Source organism: Amborella trichopoda, chromosome 5 (genome assembly GCF_054954075.1).
Source record: "Amborella trichopoda isolate Santa Cruz 75 chromosome 5, AtrichopodaSantaCruz75HAP2 v2.0, whole genome shotgun sequence".
NCBI classification, from domain to species: Eukaryota; Viridiplantae; Streptophyta; class Magnoliopsida; order Amborellales; family Amborellaceae; genus Amborella; species Amborella trichopoda.
Window position 1 is genome coordinate 11,200,772 of NC_142340.1, and position 20,859 is coordinate 11,221,630.

The 20,859-nt window shown below is 37.3% G+C and overlaps 1 protein-coding gene across 1 annotated transcript; it reads left to right on the plus strand.

Annotated features, from left to right (window-relative positions):
- Positions 1 to 3,771: 3,771 nt before the first annotated feature.
- On the plus strand, positions 3,772 to 20,553 carry LOC18443642 (casein kinase 1-like protein 2). Its single transcript, XM_006853826.4, has 14 exons — positions 3,772 to 4,399; positions 4,533 to 4,573; positions 7,488 to 7,557; positions 7,671 to 7,819; positions 7,923 to 8,018; positions 8,115 to 8,185; positions 9,859 to 9,920; positions 10,076 to 10,139; positions 10,230 to 10,314; positions 10,409 to 10,535; positions 10,691 to 10,773; positions 10,914 to 10,977; positions 11,277 to 11,422; positions 19,451 to 20,553. The coding sequence occupies exons 1-14, from the start codon at positions 4,324 to 4,326 to the stop codon at positions 19,745 to 19,747; spliced, it is 1,431 nt and encodes a 476-aa protein (XP_006853888.1). The 5' UTR covers positions 3,772 to 4,323; the 3' UTR covers positions 19,748 to 20,553.
- The last annotated feature ends 306 nt before the right edge of the window (positions 20,554 to 20,859 follow it).

The following is a 20,859-nucleotide window of genomic DNA, read 5'->3' on the forward strand; positions in this document are numbered from 1 at the left end:
TATTTTCATTCGATGATTTTTTTTTTTTTATTGCATATCAAAATCTTGCATTTCTGAACTTTGCACAAACCAAAAATAAAATGATTGATACATCCAAAGCAATCAACAGGCATTCAGAGATAAATTTCTTACTTTCGTCACAAAACCGTGAATGTAAATCTTGACCTACACATCTCTATTTGATGGTGAAGCCATTCAACCATTCTCGAGAGATGGGAATGAGATTGTTGCCCTCCACTCTGTTTTCAATCCTTTAGCCATCTCGTATTCTTCAGTGATCAAGGTAACAATGTTTGTTATCTCCCTTTCTCTCTCTAGAACGGAGTCTTTCTCTCTATTAGGAAAACCTCTAATTTTCGTGGGAACGGTTTGATTTATTTCACCAAAATTTCGTTGGTTTTGTGCATAGGTTGTTAGATTGCGTGGGGCTAAGGCTCTCACATTTCAGCAAAATTTCGTTACATGGCGAGCAAAAATTGTGCGGGTTGTATCTAGGGCTTCCGGTGCTCCAGTTTCCCTCATGGGGTGGTGGAAAAAATCTACACCATCCAAATAAGTGGATGGTGCATAAGCATGCAGCCCAAGCTCAATACATAGGATTGCAGCCTATTGGGTACCGATCCACTTCTATTAACTACTTTTTTAATATTTTTAATGTTTTAAATTTTTTAAGGACTTTAGAAAATTTGATTTCAAGTAGAAATGTGTTTTTAATATTTTTAAAAAAATTTTAGAATTTTAAAATTGATATTAAATGTGTAAAAGCCCCTTAATGACATTTCTAGAAATTTTCCATAAGGGTATTTCTTGAATTTCCTATTTTCTGTATGGGTAGGACCCCATGTGGGGGGCCTATAAGCCTAACCTCCACGGCTGATTTGGGACATGGGGCCCGCATGGGCCACACTCCTCACTAAGAGGGGCATCCAAAGGTTTTGCATTTTAATGCGACACCTAAGGGTGAATTTTAGAAATTAAATATTTTAATTGAAAATATCTTAGGAAATAGTTTTTGTGAGAGATTTAAAGGGAGCTAGATTTTGATCATTATTGTCTTTCTTAATTATCCATATGTGAGAGAATAGAAAATCTTGAATATTTTGAATTATTTTGTAATGTCTAGAAGATAAGATCATGATGAGACAAAATATAGATTTTTTTCTAAAATTGTTAACAAAATATAGATTATGTAGAAGTGGATATTGGTCAACTCTGGGGGATAAGGTGCCTAAAATCACTCTAGATCATGATGGTTGATCTTGGAGATGAACGACTCAAATTAAATCTCTTACATTTTTCTAGAAAATATTTTCACATAAAAAAATTCGTTCATGTGGTTAAATGTGATAAAATTTTTATACTAATTGGTCTTAATGCATTCTTTCATACCAACTGACAACCAATTGATATAAAAATATTTTCACACTTAATCACGTGAGAATTTTTTTCATGTAAAAATGTTTTCAACAACCGTCCAATTAGAAGGAACAAGATGACCAAGTCTTTTGAGATCAAAATTAAAACTCAAAGCATCAAAAAAGCAAAATTTGGGTGTCAAGTTGTAGACCAAAGCATGGCCTAAGTCATGAGTTTTTCCTTGATCGAACTTTCATATGAATGCCAAGTCAATCTCTTGCATGGTCCACAAAAGCATATATGATGTTCCCTCCTACTTGGTTAGGTTGATGGCAGCACTAAAGGCAATCTTGGACTGGCAGTATTAGTGGTATCCACTTGATACCATAATGGCTGAACTCTATTTTTCTACTCCGGTCTCCAGGCTGTGAGGTTCCAAAAAATGCATAAGCGTTATCTTTGGGGTGCGGTTTGCATAGAGCCTAGGCTCTAAACAATCAAATTAGAGCCTATTTTTCAAATAGTTTCGAGCAGCGTTTTAAAAAAGGCCGAGTCGAACCGGACTCGCCCGGTTCGACTCGGAATTAGCAAAAAGGAACCGGATCGGTTGAAAAATCGGAAATCGTCCGGTTCTAGAGAGAACCGGACGATTCCGCACAGTGACTCGCCGATTCACTGTACGGAATCGGCGAGTCCGAACAGTGAATCGGCGAGTCCGTACGGATTTTTTATTTTTTATTTTTATTTTTTTTATTTTTATTTTTATTTTTTTTTGTAATCCATGATAGATTTTTTTGTAATACTTGATCGATTTTTTTGTAATCCATGATCGAATTGTTTTTGTTTTTTTGTAATCCATGATCGAATTTTTTGGTTTTTTGTAACCCATAATAGAATTTTTTGTAATCCATGATCAAAATGTTTGTTTTCTTTTCTTGTAATCCATGATCGCTTTTTTTGTTTTTTTTTTTTTTTTTGTAACCCATGATAGAATTTTTTGTAATCCATGATCGAATGTTTTGTAATACATGATCGAAATGTTTGTTTTTTTTTGTAATCCATGATCGAAATGTTTGTTTTTTTTTTGGTAATCCATGATTGAATTTTTTGTTTTTTGCTTTTTTTGTAACCCATGATAGAGTTTTTTGTAATCCATGATTGAAATTTTTGTAATCCATGATCGAACTGTTTTTTTCTTTTTTTGTAATCCACGATTGAATTTTTTGTTTTTTTTTGTTTGTTTTTTTTTGTAATCCATGATCGAATTTTATGTAATCCATGATCTAATTTTATGTAATCCATGATCGAATTTTATGTAATCCATGATCGAATTTTATGTAATCCATGATTGAATTTTTTGAAAATTTGTGATTTTTTTTTTTTAATCCATGATCGAATTTTTTTTTGTAATCAATGATAGAATTTTTTGAAAATTTGTGATTTTTTTTTTAATCCATGATTGATTTTTTTGAAAATTTGTTATTTTTTTTTTTTAATCCATATTATTCAAAGAGAAAATGAGAGAGATGATGATTCTGAGGCCACCCTATCCCAGCCATATTATTCACATATCGAGTCCCAACAGCAACAATGTAGGGATGAGCACGAAATACTGTAAATTAAATGCTGAATGACGGTTCATGTAAGGAAAGAACATATCAATATTCGCATATTCATTCAAAAACATGAAAATTCTTAATGGAGTACCCTCATTTTTTATTGAATTCCTAAAAAATAATATTTATAATGAATTTTAATAATTTTTTCGAAATTTTTTTAAGTTTTATTCTGACCGATTCACTCGATTCCCCATCCGGATCGCCGATTAGTCGATCCGGATCTGTTTTTTGGAAGCTCGATCCGGGTCACCGATCCTTTTTTTAAACCATTGGTTTCGAGAAATGCAGTTTTAATATTGAAAATCTTTGTGATAGTCTTGTTGGAATCAGGTGATCTACTACCTTGGTTCAAGAAACCAGGCAAGTCCATAGGAACCACACTGATTCCCAATTAAACAACGAACCGCGTTATCTAGACCAACTCCCAATCTAGATCGACGATTTCTACATAGGGTTTTAAAACGCAGGTGTAAATTGATCACCATGCACCAACAATGCACGTAAACCAACTCTCGAACCCAATTACTTAAAAATTTTTTTTCTTGTCCAAAAAAAACAAATACTTAAATTTTTGGTGTAGTAGTTTAGTAGTCACGTTTTCAAAGATGGTCGGTTTAGGTAAAGGGCGGACACGGTTTGGTTTAGGTAGGGCAGACACGATGAGGCCTAGACCGAGTTAGGGGCAAAATAGTAATTTCACCTCATAAGAAGCAGCTCATGCATGAGCTTTAAAAAAGGGCAAACCCTATCATCCAATCCGGTTTCGATGGGATCAATGCTGGAATATGATGATGATGATATGATGGAATGTTCATCATGTTATGTATGGCCATGCATGCCGAGGCGATGACCACTCCCTCTGGGATCAACGCTGTAATATGATGATGATGATATGTGGAATGGTCATCATGTTATGTATGGCCATGCATGCCGAGGCGATGACTACTCCCTCTACTTTTCTCCTTCTTCGTCTCTTGCCCTTTCCTTTTCCCCTTCTTCGATGCCTCTAATTCTCTTCTCTTTCTCTCTCTACATTTCTCCTCTCTCTCTCTCTCTCTACATTTCTCCTCCTCATGAAACCCTGGATCTTGACCTTGTGTCTATCAATCATCTGGTTATGAATCTCGATTTAGGGTTTCGATTTGTTTGCAAATATGGGCGTTGATTAGTCCTTGTTCGCGCTGTGTAGGAGTCGATTCTTGCTCTTTGAAGATACAGAGAGAGAGGGGAATTTGATATTTTTTTTCGTTAAATTTCTTGGGGTTTTTATCACCGTTTTTTTTTGTTGTATTTTTTTTGGCTGGGTTCAATTTTTGGTGGGCATTTTGAGGGGGTCCGAGATTGTGCAATGGAGCCTCGTGTTGGTAACAAGTTCAGGCTCGGTCGCAAGATTGGGAGCGGCTCGTTTGGGGAGATCTATCTCGGTATATATATTTCTCTCTCTAAATTTTGTTCTCTCTATCTAACCATATGTACCTACCTCTTGTTTTTGTCTTAATTGATTTTTATTGGTGTGAATACTTTCAAACTAGCTGTTTTTGTTACATTTGTTTGCAGGAACGAACATCCAGACCAACGAAGAGGTTGCGATAAAACTTGTGAGTTCATCCTTCCCTTCTCTTCTTTTTCAGATGTGAATTTATCTACCTAATTTTATGGATGAAAGGAAATTTTTTTTTTAATTTACTTTGATTCATATTTTTTATATTTACCTATATTTTGTTGTTAAAATATGTATAGTTCAGATTTTTGTCTTGTACCAAATTACATTCTCGTGAGAATCACACATAAAATCCTATAAGTAAACTCAGCGGTGGTTTTGGATTGTTTTAGGTTTTGTGACTCTTTGGATTTTGTAGATGTTTTAGGCAGGAATGTTGGTTCAAGTGAGTTAACCTTTACCTCAAAAAAGAAAATTGTTGGTTCAAGTCTGTAAACTTCTACTGATTTGGAATTAGACTTTGCAGCAAAAAATGAATCTTTTCTATTTCTTGGGAATTTAGCACATCAACAATATGTACACCTTATAGAAGAATGTTAGGGCATGTGTAGTTTACTTGATGCCTTTGATAGGGTTCTTCCTTCCTTTTTTGCCTCCCTTTTTTACCCATATCTGGAGTTCTTCCTTTTTGTGTTTTCCTTTTTCTTTCCTTATATTTGGGGTTGGTGATAGTTATTCTCTGCAAGTCATGTAACTGCATTCCATCTATTTAAATTCTAAAGTTTAACTGTGGTCAATCTACTTAAATTTTGAAGTGTACACGTCCATTAATTAGTTTAGAGTGCATACTTAACAAAAAGAATATTGAGATAGAGTGCGCAACTGGAGCTTTTGCAATCGCTGGATACTACAGTTGCAGTGTATAGTGGTCTAAGAGGTACTGTAGATACAGCATGATATGTATACTTAAAATGAGATTTATGATAGAAAGTGACCGTATTATTCCTTGACGATCATAATGAAGGTATTCATTGGTGTATTTTCCTATTCATATTGTTTCAATCGGATATGTTCATACAATCGGAAGTATTAATTCAATCACATAATGGTCCATGAGGCCCAAATAATTCATCTTTTTTTGGAGATGGGTTCATTAAAGACTTCAAACTTGGTGTTCGCATATGTTTTACCATAACAACAAAAGGTTAGGAATATTCAATGCTAATGAAAAAAAATGATGCAGAAAAATTAACTAAAATCATGTGCAGTGAAGCAATATGCATCCTCTTCTTCTTCTTTTGGCTAGATTAGGCTGCTTTGGAGGGACACCACCTCTTTGTATTACTATTATAAATAAATGAGCAATATTTTTGAGGACCAAGTTTTGCATGCAGAAAAATATGTATGCAACAAGAATTCTAGCTGCCTATCTCTCTTTTGAAGCAAGAGGCTACACTATTATATACTCCTAACCTCATTCTCACCACCTTGTGGTGGATGGATGTCACGTGCATCCGCATCCTCTTCTTCTTTACCACTTTGTCCTCCCACCCACCCTCTTCTTCTTTCTCCGCTGCCACTAACAAGATCGTTTCCATTCCAAGTCACTCTTTATTTTTACCAACAAGATTACACCCAAGTTCAGAACCAGTGCCCGCAACCAGTTTTCTGTATCGTGTTCCTCAATGCATTCTTTGAAGGATTAAATTGCACTCCATAGCCTCGAAATGGTAGAAAGTTTGATAAATTTTCAAAGTGGTGTTCCACATCGTTGGCAAGTTTTATTATACCTCAAGTAGTATCTTGACTGTGACCTAGAAACTCAACTCCGATTGCCATGTTAGAAACCCATGCCTTTTGTGGTTTATGCTGATGGCAGTGGATATAGTGGAGCACCCTGGATAGTGTGAAATGAACCTGTATATGATCATGGATTCAGACAAGCTTCTATCATCTTTAACCCTGCATTAAGTTATGGGCCATAGCAACCACCCAAAATCTCAATATACATTTACATAATTGTGCAGTACTTTTCCCATCTCTTCACTTATCACTCTTCATCTGCCAAATGGATGCTTTTTACTTTAATATTTCCTTCAACATTCGACCTCATTGGTAGTACCCATTAAACCATGTCCTTAATTCTTGGTTTTTATTTAGCCACTCTTTTATTTTCTCTCAAACTTTTCCTTTTCATTTTGATCTTTTGGGGCTCTGTCAAAATTTTTCTTCGGAGCTCACTTTCTTACGCAAAAACAGTAATTTGTGTCTCGCACTTGGATGCACCAAGGCTATCTCAAAAATTTGGCTGGAATTGACCAATGCCCATAGAATGACGGCATCCTGCAACTGTTGGACACGAACACCTTGCTGCTTTTTTTAGTTTCTAGATAAACTAATCAATATGTCCAGAATGCAATGTAATATTATTGCTGCAGCATGCATATTATGCGATAAGACCTGTGAGGTAATTATCGAAATAATGGTGTCTATAGGAGCCTGCTCATACTCCCATTCCTCTACTTCCACATTGTAGCTGCTCTGATCACACACTTTGAGCTCCTCTTAAGACAAAAGGCATGGCTTAAGTTAGTAGTACTCTTTATCTCTTCTGTTCCTGGGGAGTGACGTGCTTGTGAATCTTCATATTTCTTTTTTCTTGTGTGTGTGTGTGTGTCTGTGTTTTTTTTTTTTTTAGACAGTTGCCTACTTCTACTTAAGAGTTGTTTTTGTCCCATTAGGGCAGTTTCTACTTTTGTTTCCCTGAAGAAATATTCTACTATTATTGGAACCTTTCCCCTACTACTACTGGGCAAGGATTCCAGACTTCATATGTTTCCATTAGGGTTGAGTTCAATCTAGCTAGTTTGCTGTCTTTTGTTATTCGATCTTTTTGTATTTCCTGCTTGACACTCTGTGCTTGTATTTGGCATACACTGGCTTCAATATGGAGGTTTTCTTTGTCTTGCTAATGCTGCAGTTTCAATCTGGTGCCGTGCCCCTGTATAAATTTCTATAGACAATACGTGGGAATACTGATAAATATTGTTTGTATTACCGACTTTACTCAGGAAAATGTCAAGACAAAGCATCCACAACTGTTATATGAATCAAAGTTGTACAGAATCCTACAAGGAGGAAGTAAAGATTCATTTGATATTTCTTCTTTTGGTTAATTGATCTTGCGAGTCATATATAATTTCATCTTTTTGACCATTTCATTGTTTTGCAATTCTGATAACTCTTTTTTGCAGCTGGAATTCCAAATGTTAGATGGTTTGGCGTTGAAGGAGATTATAATGTTCTTGTTATGGATTTGTTGGGGCCCAGTCTTGAAGACCTATTCAACTTCTGTAGTAGAAAACTTTCACTTAAGTCTGTGCTTATGCTTGCGGATCAGATGGTATGCTCTTACTTTGCATGTGCTTATGAAGCCATTTGATTTTTTAATTTTTCTGAATTTGTTTATCCCATGTTTGAACTAATGAACCTTCTCTCTTATTCAGATCAACCGAGTTGAATTTGTCCACTCTAAGTGTTTCTTGCATCGGGATATTAAGCCGGATAATTTTCTTATGGGCTTGGGAAGGCGAGCTAATCAGGTTTGCTTCTGAAGTTATTCCTGTGGTTACTGATTTGCATGTATGTCTTCATCTATGAATAGCTAACCTGGTAATAATAACATCTGCGCTGCACAGGTATACATAATTGACTTTGGACTTGCTAAGAAGTATCGAGATACTGCAACCCACCAGCATATACCTTATAGGTGAGTTGCTTTCTTTTTTTTTTCTTTATCGACATATTACACATATAAACCAAACCGATAATGAAAGATTGTTTCACTGATGCTCTGGTGTATCATTCATAGAGTTCTTTGCTTTTATCAACCATATAATGTTTAGTAAGCTGGCTGTTTACAGGCTAACTTGTCACTCACAAAAAGGCTGGCATGTTTATCTCTTGAGTAGTGACAGAAGCATTTTGCTGTATTAGTCCTTATTTGTTGAAGATTCTGGAAATGTTTATTGCAGTGTATGATTCATGAAAACTATGATCTCTGGGTGTTTTTGTGTTAGCCCTAATTTGTTAAAGATTCTGGAAATGTTTATTGCAGTGTATGAATCATAAAAACTATGATCTCTGGATGTGTTGTGTACAGAACTATAGTAACATTTTCTATATTTTTAGAAAATTGTTCAGTCATGTATGGGTTTGACCATTTCCTGGCCGTTGTAGTTCTGTACTGGTGAAATTGTTTTGCCTATTCAATCATTATTTTGTGAGGATTTTGGAAAGGGTCATTGTAGAACTTTCCTTGAGAGTGTGAATGCTCATGATGCCTGGTAATGCTTGGCAATAGCAACAGAACTGTTTTTCGGTGATTTTACATATATGTTTCTAGAATATTGATTTTGGATATGGCACCCATTTTAAGTGCTCCAGATATTGCCTCCTAAATAATTTCCATTTGGTAAATTAACACTTTCAAAAAAAAAAAATTTCATTTGGTCTGATGGTTGCAATGATGATGACTGGAATATGTTTTTATACATCTAAAAATCTAGGATTATTTTCCTTTTGGATAATCACAGGTAGATTCATAAGGCAAGTGCAAATTGTACCTGTAGTTCCAACTACAGCGAACATATACATCTACAAATGAATTGGACTCAGAAATAAGTAGAGAAACCTATTAAGGTTATCGTTCAAAATTTTCTTTGGCCAGCTGAATGGTTTTTTCAATTTGAAGATGCTATGGAATTTTACCTTTGGCATTTGACTGAGGTGGATGTCCTTCATACTCCATTGGAAAATGGCTTTTTGTTGAGCCTGACTAATGGAAAGAAACAATACACTTAGGCTGGTCGAAAGGCAACTACTTATGTGCTAGTTGTTCTTTTTTTTGGTGGGGGGGGGGGGGGGGGGGGGGGGGTTGGGGAAGACAGTTGAGTCTCTATCCCTGAAAACTTCCATTGAATTTAACTTTAGTAAACCACCATATTTAACTTCAGGAAATCAAATGGTGGTGATGACCAGCAAATTGTGTCTTCAGATTCCTTGGATGTTCTCCGTATTAATGATTCAGTATGTCTTAGATTAGTTTGTCTTTTTCGATCATAATTTGATTACCTGATTTCAATTGGCCTGTTAAGCATCGTTGTACTTTCTTTTTTTAGGCATGTCTCAAAACTTAACCATCTAGTCCTTTCATCTTCATATTGCTATGGCATGACAAATTGGTTCTACAACTCATAGTGGGTTGAATGTAATTTTTTCTAGCTGATCTTGTGCTTGGAGTACAGTTCTTTTTTAGTTGTCAAATTTTGTATAACTCAGAGAATATAAGGTGTTATCATAGTTAAAACTGCTTAGTGAAAGCATTAATTTTGCAGTTATATTGGATGGCTTATGACTTCTGACTTTCTTTAAATTCTGTAGGGAAAACAAGAATTTGACAGGGACTGCTAGATATGCAAGCATGAATACCCATCTTGGAATTGGTATGCTACATGATTTTTTTGTGAAGTTGCATTCATGAACCTTCCATACTTGTTTATTGATGGCTGGGCCTTTCTCTTCTCAATTGATAGAGATATTGATGGAATGTATCTCTTTCATTGTATGTAAACTTAATGTCGATTGTGTTTCTTCTCAGAGCAAAGTCGGAGGGATGACTTAGAATCTCTTGGATATGTTCTTATGTATTTCTTGAGAGGAAGGTGAGAATTCCTTCTTACACCTTTTTTGATGGAGTTTCTTGGTTTTAATGGAATATGTTGTAATCTGACTTCTTGTGGGGTCCTTTTTAGCCTTCCTTGGCAGGGTCTCAAGGCGGGGACAAAGAAACAAAAATACGAGAAAATAAGTGAGAGAAAGGTTTCCACATCCATTGAGGTAATCTTTGACTCCAGAAACGTGGTTTCTGAGAATTTTAGTTGAGATATTTTGGGCTAATTATGTGCTCACGAGCTCTAATTTTTTCACCCAGGCCTTGTGCAGGGGCTATCCAACAGAATTCGCTTCATATTTTCACTATTGTCGTTCATTACGCTTTGATGACAAGCCAGATTATGCTTATTTGAAAAGAATTTTCCGTGATCTCTTTATTCGAGAAGGTCTGTATTCTTCTTCCCTTAGGAAGCAAGAAGTCATAAGAGGGAGGTGCAATATGGCATCAAAATGTTTTGAAATTCTTTGAGCGAAAGCAATTTGCATGTGAAATATCAGCATAAATCTATTTTATCTATTTGTTTTTCTCGGTGGCTTGCAGGTTTCCAATTCGATTATGTATTTGACTGGACCATTTTAAAGTATCAACAATCTCAAATTGCCAGTGTTCCTCAACGAGCTCCTGTAATGTAGATTTTTTTTTTTTTTTTTAATGTGGCTCTTGTAATGTAGCTTTTCTGATGTAGCCTTAAAACTTGAGTTAGTGTTTTTTATACATTTTGTTTCATTTGTGTTGCAATCTCTGAATATGGTTATGTTTTCAGGGCCCTGGTGCAGGCCCAAGTTCTGGTGCAGTGCCTGCTGGTGCAAATGCTGAAAGAACATTAGGTATGTATTCAGCATCCTTTCACATATTTCAAGATCGTTCTTTTCCTTAGACATTTATTATGGAGTGGGGTCTGATGTATTAAAGTAATAATGTAACTCTTGCATCTTTTGAAGGTATCTGCATTACTTGCATATGCCTCTCTAAAACAAATTCCATATACATGCTTGCTTTAGAAGTCTTATGCTGGATAGGTCCTTCCTGTTATGTATTTTTGTATTTGTTATTAGCTTTTAGGGAAGCAGTAAGGAGAATGCTCTTGAACTGAACAGATGATACCTGCTCTCTATTTTTCAACTAGGTGGTGAAGAGGGGCGCCCTTCGGGCTGGTCTACAATTGATCCCTCCCGCCGAAGAGTTTCAGGACCTGCTATAAATGCTGGGAGCTTATCAAAGCAGAAGAGTCCTGTGGCTAATGAGTCATCGACTTGGACAAAAGATGCTATGGTAAGTTCCCTCATCAGATGATCACCCTGTCTTTTCATACTTAGCTCTCTCATCAGATGATCGCCCTTTCATACTTAGCTGCTTCAGCTTCAGAGTTATTATTGCATTTCAGATGCATCTAATTTGACTTGCATTTTTAAGTACATCATTGCAACAGTCTTACCTCTGTATGGGCTGCATTTCCAAGGATTGTTTCTTGTTTATTTCCTTGCTGACTTATGCCTTTGTGGTAACATATTTGTCCTGCTGGTGGCTTTCTTTTGTTGCCTAGCTAGCAATCTTGGCTTGCCTGTTTGCTTCCATTCCATGGCTTCTTTACTGTTTCATGCTGTGGCATCTTCTGTCGATTGTATTTTAGATGAATGTCTGGATTATACTTTGGATGCTTAGCTGATATTTTTCTTGGTATTCATTGATTTGTAAGACTAAGTGTGCAAATTTCCTTTTGTTACAGGTAACATGTTTGTCATGTCTGAGTTTATGTTAAAATGTAAGAAACTGATGCGGGAGGCTTCTTGATCATACTTGTTTTAGCACTTCAAAACCTAAGAAGATATTCACGAAAAAATAATAATGCGGTTGTTATTTTACCTTTAATGTTAGTCTGATTTCTCTTTCCATGGGAGGTTCAAAGATGTGTTCAGTTCCACACCAGTTAGTGCAATATTTGGGATGATATTAGTGCTTAGAGTTATGCTGTGCTAGCAAGTTTGCAAAATGCGTATATGAGCTGCAATTTTGAACTGTGATTCATCCATCTTTTCCTGACTGTAAGTTCCAAAGTTGCAGATGTTGCAAACAAAGAGATTTGTTATATAGGGTTCCTCATATTTACCACATGATATGCTGAGTTGTACATGAAGACAGTCGAAAAGGAATAGAGGGACATGGATGGTCTTGGTTTGAGTCTTGCTCAGATATCCTGAGCTCATATAAATTGTGGCATCTTCCACAAGTGCTCCATAATTCTGGACTGTTTCACATTTAGCTCTAGGTGAGTAGCTATGACATGTTTTGTGCAACGTGGTTGAGTGACATGTATGTGCGCACTTTTGCTTTTTGGAAGTGAGTAGCCATGAGATGATTTGGTAAGCTTTAGCCCAAGGAAATATGTTTTAGTCTCAGCCAATTTCCCTTGGAAGAACTGTCCAACCTTGTGCTTTTAAGTTTTTACTAATCATCTTCCTGGTTTCAAGATCAGCATACCGTTCATAATCGTAACATGACATCTTCAATATGAATTCTATAGAAACTTAGTTTATATTGATAGTTCTGAGACATAGAAAACATTAGGGAAACAGTGGATTGGTGAGATGAAGGATGAATACAGTAGTACAAACAGATCCAATACCGGAGAAAGAGATGTGCCTTTCGTATCAGAAGTATTTTTAACCTAATTAGGGTTATTTATGAAATGGGGCTTAACTTTCAAAAAGTGAGTAGTGTCTCCTTACATTGGATAGAGTCCTTGAAATCTATAATTCGAGGGATCTTTTGAGGAAGACCGTATTGAAAGGAACCCAGCAGGAAAAATGAGATATAGATCTAGTCAATAGATCTGAAGTGTCTGCCCATATATGACCATTCTTGGACCTTGGTGCCCATGTTGTTACCGCTTATAACAATTGCCATTCACCTCAATTACCTCTTATGGTGTGTGGTAGTTTATCAGAACTCCTCAAAGGTGTTTGTGTGAGATTGAGCTCTTGACATCTCTATTCTTGGACAGGGATATGACTTTGAGATTCTGAGTATTTAGCATTGTTTCTTCCATTACTAGCTCAGAGAGATTCATCATTCATTTAAGATGTGAAGTCTGGTCGCGTAATGATGCTGTTACAAGCTCAAATTCTCAAAACAACATTGTAAGTTAATATATGATCCTTTGCTTGTTCCTTGTTACAGTAAGGCATTTAGGTGGTAGAATGGTGCCATTGTTTCTATCACATTCCGTGATCGTTGTGGCTGAAAAAGAATATTTAAATGGATTTACTTTCCTGAGTCATAGTCATTAGGTCATGGTTTGATGGATGTAGTCATGCATTAGATCTGTAGTAAAGAAATCATACATATCCTTTAGAAGTTAGGTTAAATTCTTGGCCTATGCGACATCTTTTGAGTTATGAATTGATGTTATGATTATTGTTTAGTTACGTGAGTTGGCATTATTGTTTAGTTACCTGAGTTGTCAACTCTCTTTTTGCTATGGCTTCAGCAATGCACCCCCACAATTCTCTCCTGATTAGAAAATTTTGGAATTGAAATGTATTATGGGTAGTTTCTTGGATAAGTCTATCATGGGTAGTTTTTGGCATCTAGATGCATATTTTCATATTACAGTTCACAGACAATTTTGAAGCAATTTTGCATAATTATAACTTGAAAATGTATATATGCTAGGGCCATATACAGTCAGATCAATACCATGGACGTCACAAAGAAGGTAAAGAAATGAAATGTCCATGTATAGCATGACTGCACGTAGAGAATTGTATAAATGATGAATCTGCACCATGCAATTGTGAGAAATAGTTTATGGTAAGAGAAATAGTTTACCGTACCTCCCTTTCCATATTGCAATCAATTTATTTTGGGGATCACTTAAGAATGTTGATTGCTTAGTGCTAGCTATTGACATATCAATTGATGTCTAAAAACTTCGTTACAACCCAGAACAGATGATTATCTTGCTAGTGCATCAATGTTTAATTTTAAGCATAATTAAGCCTTGAGATCTGTGATTTTCCATGTTCCCTGCTCTATGAGGTGCATGGGAGTAATGATTATGTTGCATCTAGTTGAATTTCTATCCAATCCCTTGGCAGAAATTGAATGGAGGGGAGAGTATTGCTCATTAAGAACTTTTTGCTAATCTCTGCATCCTTTTCACCATCACACTGAAAGTTTGGTCTTTACATCCCCTCTATAAAATTGTGATGGAAGCTTGTGAGCAGTAGAAGACATGACTTATGATTCCCTGTTGATAATGATCAATGTGCCCAATTCTCTGTAGTGGGGAAAGGGGATGCCATATGCATCGTGAAGGTCCCAATGAAACAGGACAAAGCATGACTCATGATACTATCACGGACGATCGCATTGTCATGTTTTTGGAAGATTAATGCTCCATAATTGTTGATATTGCAAGCCTTTGAATGCCACTATCATTGGAGGAATATCTGATCTTCAAACTCTGCCTGCTAAGGTCATTGTGGTCCTGCCTGCTTGTTCTTCTTAGAGAAATTTGCAGCATATCTGCAAATAAAGGTGTAAAAAACACCACCTCACCTTTATATTATCAACGTGCGGCCCCAAAACCTCTCACTAATCCTATATCCACCCCCATCTGCACCTTTTCAATCAATGTCCATTTTTGCTACTAACTATCTATTTTTTATCCCTAATTTTCCCCATTCCCCATGGTCCTCTCTCTCTCTCTCTCTCTCTCTCTCTCTCTTTTTCTCCCTCTCATGACCCCATCCCCACTCCTCTGCCTTCTCCCTCTTCATCTCTGCCTCTCTTCCTCTTTCGAGGAGCTGAGGTTGGAGAACTTGTAAGTAAGGAGACTCCAATTTCCTCTCTTTCATGTTCATTAGCACCATCTTGACTATGTTACGGTAAAGTTTAGAGTGATAAACAGATGACCCCCCATCTCTCTCTATCCACCGTAAGTTTGGTGGGTGTCGGGCATTTGTTGCAATTGCTATCAAGCCTGTCGTACTACGGACTAGTGTCCAGACTGGTTTGGTTCTAAGCAAAACTAGGTTTGGTAGAAAACCAATCAAAACTAATGTTTGAATGGTTTTGGTCGTGATTTTGATCTATTGGACCGGCTAAACAAGGTTGAGAAACTCTTTTTTTGTAATGTATTTCATATTTTTAAGTTATTCTTGTTCATATTATTTTTTTTTTCTATATTTTAGAATCTTGTCCAGCTTACAATCTTGTCTAGCTGATTTGACTGGATGTTCAACTGATTTTGACTGCACCAGACTTTTAACCTGTTCGATGGCCAATCTAATTTGGATAACATTGATTACTGCTTTGTTTCTCAAAGCTCTGTATATGGCAAAACCTCTCTCTTCTCTCTTTTTCTCTCTCTCTCTCTACAGAAAGGAGAAGTTAGGTGTTCAAGAGTTGGGATAGAAGCTCCTCTCAGTTGGGATAGAAGCTCCTCTCACTCTCTCTCTGGAGTCTTGATGTTCTATTACTGCAGTAAATCCTCTCTCCCCCACCCTCTTCTCTCTCTATCTATCAAGGATAAGTCTGGTGTTCGGGAGTTGAGAAAGAAATCTGTCTAATATTTGTTTCTGTGGAAAATCTTCTCTCTTCGTCTCCGTCTATCGCTCTAAATTGGGAAGTTGAAAGGAAACACCTCTCTCATTTTCTCATTCCAGGAGAGAAACAACTATCCATTTCTCCCATCCTCTAAGTTGGCTGACCGGGTAGAATCTCGTCTTTCTCTATGTATACCACAGAAAAACTCTCTTTTTCTCTCTCTCTCTCTCTCTCTCTCTCTCTCTCTCCCCCCCCCCCCCCCCCCCCCCCCCCCCGTTCTCGTTCTTTCTCAATATGTAATTGGCAAAAGTCCTTTTTCCTCTAAACTCCAACAACTAAACAACTTTCTTAGTCTCCCTTCCCCTCTTGCACTGACAGAATTTGGAAAATCTTTGGCACCAACCTCTAACCGACCAAAATATTAGTTTGGAGGAGAGAAAGAGGAATGATAGGTGGAACTTGGTGAGTATTGAAAGAACGAGAATGAAAGTATATGGATTCAAAAGTTTGCCCGCCTCTTTCACTTGGTTTCACTGCTTTCCACGTATTATGGCACGCCGTTTACCCATATGTTTGTCTGATCAAATCCCTGAATTGGGCTCTCTTTCCCTTTAAGATGGATCCCTGTATTCTGAGGCACTTGTTTGATGATTTGATTTTCTTAAAGGAGCTGGGCAGGGCATTTGTTTGGAGGAGGGGTAAAAGTGGAAGGGTTGTTGGGGACTAGTGAAAGAAAATAGGTTGGTTAGAGAAGAAATTTGGTTTGTGTTGAAAAGGTTTGGTAAGGGTGGAATATAGTATTTGGAAGTTGTGGAATATATTATTTGGAACGTTTTGATCCCACATGTAGGTGTTGTAGACATGAGGTGCTTTGGACACCTTGGTTGTGGGGAGGGCGTGTGGTGTAAATTTCCTTGCTCTTATGGTCCCTTGCTGTGGAGATTCTTGACCTTCTATGCGGTAACTCGGATTAGACTACCTGATTGATCAGCCAATTTTCCGGCCTCTCCTATGACAAACTTGAATAGGTTTTGGTTGCGAGTGTCTGGATTATAGAGATTGCTTGAAACTTTAGAAGCCTGATTAGCAATCATACATCAGGCTGAGTGGATGCTCTCAGTCATGAACTTCTGAATGGAGAATAACCATCTTCAATGCGGAATTACTACAATAGCAAAATCTGGTTTCCATTGCATAGATGCTTAGAAGATCCAAGATGTGTCTAGTTAAATATAATGAAGAATTATCATATTGACAATAGCAAAATCTGGTTTCAGACTAGCACTTGAAGAGGACTGGATATGTTGATGGTTAGAGTCGAAGAGTTCAGTGAAAGAAAGAAGCTTGCAAGGTTACTTAAGCCCCTGTTAGGTCCTATGTCAAAAGGGAGGTTTTGATTTCGTTATGGAGATGTCTGAATGTTTTAGATTTTCTAGGTATTGACTTTACATAGGTGGATCATGGATTATTTTTTGGATGGATTTGGCTTGGTAGTCGTTTATAGCATTAGATTTTGGAGGGTTATATGAATTTCAAGGTGGTTTGTGTTTCCTTGACTAGTGTTGAGGCTTTCTTGTGTGTAGCTTGTAGTCAGGCACAGTGTTTTAGAAAACGCTAGGCGGCGCCTAGGTAGAGAGGGGGGGGGGGGGGGTGTTCAGGCTGCCCAGCGCCTAGGCGGGTGCCCAGAACATGGGCGGCCTAGTAGAAAGAAAAATGTCTCTATAGTCTAACAATATAAGCATAACTGTATAACACATAAGAGTTAGGGACTTAGGGCACATTAAATGTATAGTTCACAAGTCCACATAGCATACACTCCTCCATAAGTCCATATCCAAATTATCCATAGTCTGATAGTCTATACTTCACAACTTGGATCACCACTTCGATTAGATCCCGAAGAAGACATCTTAAAATAATATAAGCCATAAAAAAAAAAAATTTCACTTACTTTGATTGCTCGATCTCCAAACTTCCACCTCTAAGATGTTACTAATGACTCAAAATCTTTGGAAAAACTCTCTCATAGATTTATAAAACATCCAAAGCTAAATCTAATAGCAATGGGTGATGCTTAGATCAATTTCTCGTAACTTTGAGAAACCTTTCGATCCTATGAAAATCGCCAAAAACTAGTTTTTTTGGTTTTCTCTCTCTCTAAAATATGTTCTAATGGGGTTTAGGTTTCAAATGAACCTAAAACCCACGATTTTACTCTTTTCTTTTGGCTGCCTAGGCTTGGGTGATGCACCCATGCCTTCTGGACCACCTAGGCGGCCACCAAGGCGCTGGGCCGTCCGCTTTTTAAAACAATGGTTAGGCATTTGTGCATGAGTGGTTAGTCAGCTATCTTTTCAGTAGCCGTGGTTGCTTAGTGGCCTTCCCAAGGTCTGGGAGTAGGTTAATACCAAAAATTTGAATTGTGATTTATGTAATGATTATTTTTCAATACTCCCATAGTGTTGTAATCCTGCTGGGCTAGGTTACTTTCCATGTTTTTTTCTGGGAGAAACCCAATGTGTATGTTTTGGCCATCACATGGTCAATTTGGCCAAGCCAGTGAGGAGTTGTTTGATGCAATGTTCAAACTGAGATAATCCCATCCTGGATGTGTTCATCTTTGAAAAATGAATGGGCAATTGAATGCCATTACAGCATGTCAACTATTTCCCAATGTAAATGCTTTAGGTGGTTAATAGGAAACACCATTGGCATCACATGAAATTGAATTATGGATCTTGATTTTCTTGTTTTCCTGCTGTTTATGAACTGAATAAGCTAGTTGATAATGCGCTGTAGTCCAACTTGATATGTGGGCTTTCTCCTGATTTTTGCTGGTGCAGCATACTGGGTTCACTTGGTGTTCGTTAACCAGAGATCAAGGTCTAAGTGTTGAGAAAATAATTCAGTTTGTATTCTGTATTGGAGTGTTTAGGTTCTAATGGATTCCTTGATAGGTCAATTTTGGACTCTGCTGTTCTGTTTCATATTTTCTGGTCATGCACCAGATGATTATTGCCAGCATTGAAATAAAAAATGACTGGTGCAATATAAACTTCGTCCTCAAATGATACGAGTAGCAGAAACAGTAAACTGTCTATGGTATTTCTTTTTTATTTTATTGTCTATTTTGATGCTTAATTGACAGACTAAATGAACTAGAACAATTTATGAAATGTTCAGATGATTTCCACTCGATCAACAGTTTTGTTGCATTGTATTATGTAAGATTTCAAAGTTGTCTTTAGCAATCTATATACGTCCCTCACCTGTAAGAGTTTTTTTGGAATGCATAGCCTCAATGGTATCATGGCATGAATTTCTTTGGTGGCATGATCGTATAAATCGTGTATTCTAATTGGAGTGTTTTAGATTGATGTTCACATCACTTATCAAATTCACAGGATTTGTATTGTAATAATGCATAGCCTCAAATGTAACATCATCAACTGGGTTTTCATGGTCATAGGTTTCAATAAATCTTATGAATTTATGTAATATGATCAAGTATCTTATTGCTGGTTAAGCATATCCAAGAACTTTCTTACTTGGAAATTGATGTTTGCATATACTTACCAAGATTGGAAGGCAGTTCATAGTACTATTATGAATTATTGTGAACACTTGCTCAAAAGAACAAAAAATACACTTGCCAAGAGGAGGCAAAAAAAAAGAAAGGAAAAGGAAAGAAAGATTGATGTTATAATGTTATGCCCATTGCCGAGGCTCATGAGTATGGTACTTTTGCAGCTGTCTGGAGCTCCTTTCCTGCGACCAAGTGGCTCATCTCGGCGTGTGGCGGTGTCGAGCAGCCGAGAAGCGATGGTTGGGAGCGAGGCCGATCCCTCATCTCGCCCTCGAACCACTGATGCTAGTCCGGGTGGCTTGAGGAAGGTGGTCAGTGGGCAGAGGAGTTCCCCTGTCGGCTCCTCTGAGCCCAAACGCACTTCTTCTGGCAGGAACATGAAGAACTATGAGTCCGCCCTCAAGGGTATTGAGTGCTTAAATTTCGACGCAGAGGAGAGGCCGGTAGAGAGGCCATATTAGCAAACCATCTCTCTCTCACTACATCTATCTCTCTACTATTACTCTCTCTGTAAATCAATTTATAATATACTTTTAGCCATGGAGTGGGAATTGTTGATTCTGAGGATTGCAGGGAAGGTTCAGCTATTCACAGGGAAATTTAACTAGGTGGATGTTGGAACTCGAAGGCATTGCTGCACAACCGAAAGGGAAGGGATTTGGTGAATGCCTAAATGATTTGAAGTGTATTTGGGCTCGTTTCCTCTGCCACCTCTTTGGTGGCTGCTTCATTCTCTCTCGTTTGAACTGACGTATGGGTCCTGAGTGACTTCATCGTATACTTGCCTTCCATTTTATTTCTTTTGTGTTGATTCCTCTGTTTAGTGAGAATGCTGTTGATCAAGTAAGTTTGTGGTTACCCAGAAACTGGGCCTGGGCGATAATACGAGGAGAAACAGTTCTAATCGGTGGTTTGGAAATCTGTATGTTATTTGAGAGGTACTTCAACTCTGAGCCTGGCCCGGATAAATATGTCATTTGTTTTTATGTGTGTTTGAGAGGTGGTAGGGCACAGAAATGTGGCGCCCAATTTCAAGTATCTATCTGTACATCATAGGTTCTTGACAAACATATATGGGTGTCTCAGTGGGTTCATTTGCTTCATTCTGTATGAGATGCATAATGCTTTCACGGCCTTTATACATCACCTGTCTCTCTCCCTCTCTCTGTTTATATGATAGGTGCCTTTGACTATATGATAGTGAGTCGTTGAGAAACTGATAGAATTTCAGACATTCTAAGAATTTTAAGGCAATGAGTTATTTTTATATTTGCATTTTGTTGTGTTTATATGATGCGTGCCTTTGACTATATGATAGTGAGTGGTTGAGAAGTTGGTGGTATTTTAAGCATTCTAAGAATTCAAAGGCAATGTGTTACTTTTATTTTTGCATTTTGTTCTCTGTCTCTGTCTCTCTCTCTCTCTCTCTCGCTTTTATTGGGTAGCTCAACGTTGGGAGCTAAACTTGAGATGTATGGTAAATGGTAAAGATCCTGATCCACATAAGGTTAATACAGATGGCTTTTCATTTTTGGCCAGAAAGAGAGTGCTTGGCTCTTTGGCTGGTTGGGGT

What these genes read in the sequence shown, in the direction of transcription:
- LOC18443642 (XM_006853826.4), top strand. Translation starts at nt 4,324, where the DNA reads ATGGAGCCTCGTGTTGGTAACAAGTTCAGGCTCGGTCGCAAGATTGGG. An exon ending in AAATGCTGAAAGAACATTAG is followed by an intron (nt 10,978 to 11,276) that starts GTATGTATTCAG and finishes TTTTTCAACTAG; the next exon opens with GTGGTGAAGAGGGGCGCCCT. An exon ending in CTTGGACAAAAGATGCTATG is followed by an intron (nt 11,423 to 19,450) that starts GTAAGTTCCCTC and finishes GTACTTTTGCAG; the next exon opens with CTGTCTGGAGCTCCTTTCCT.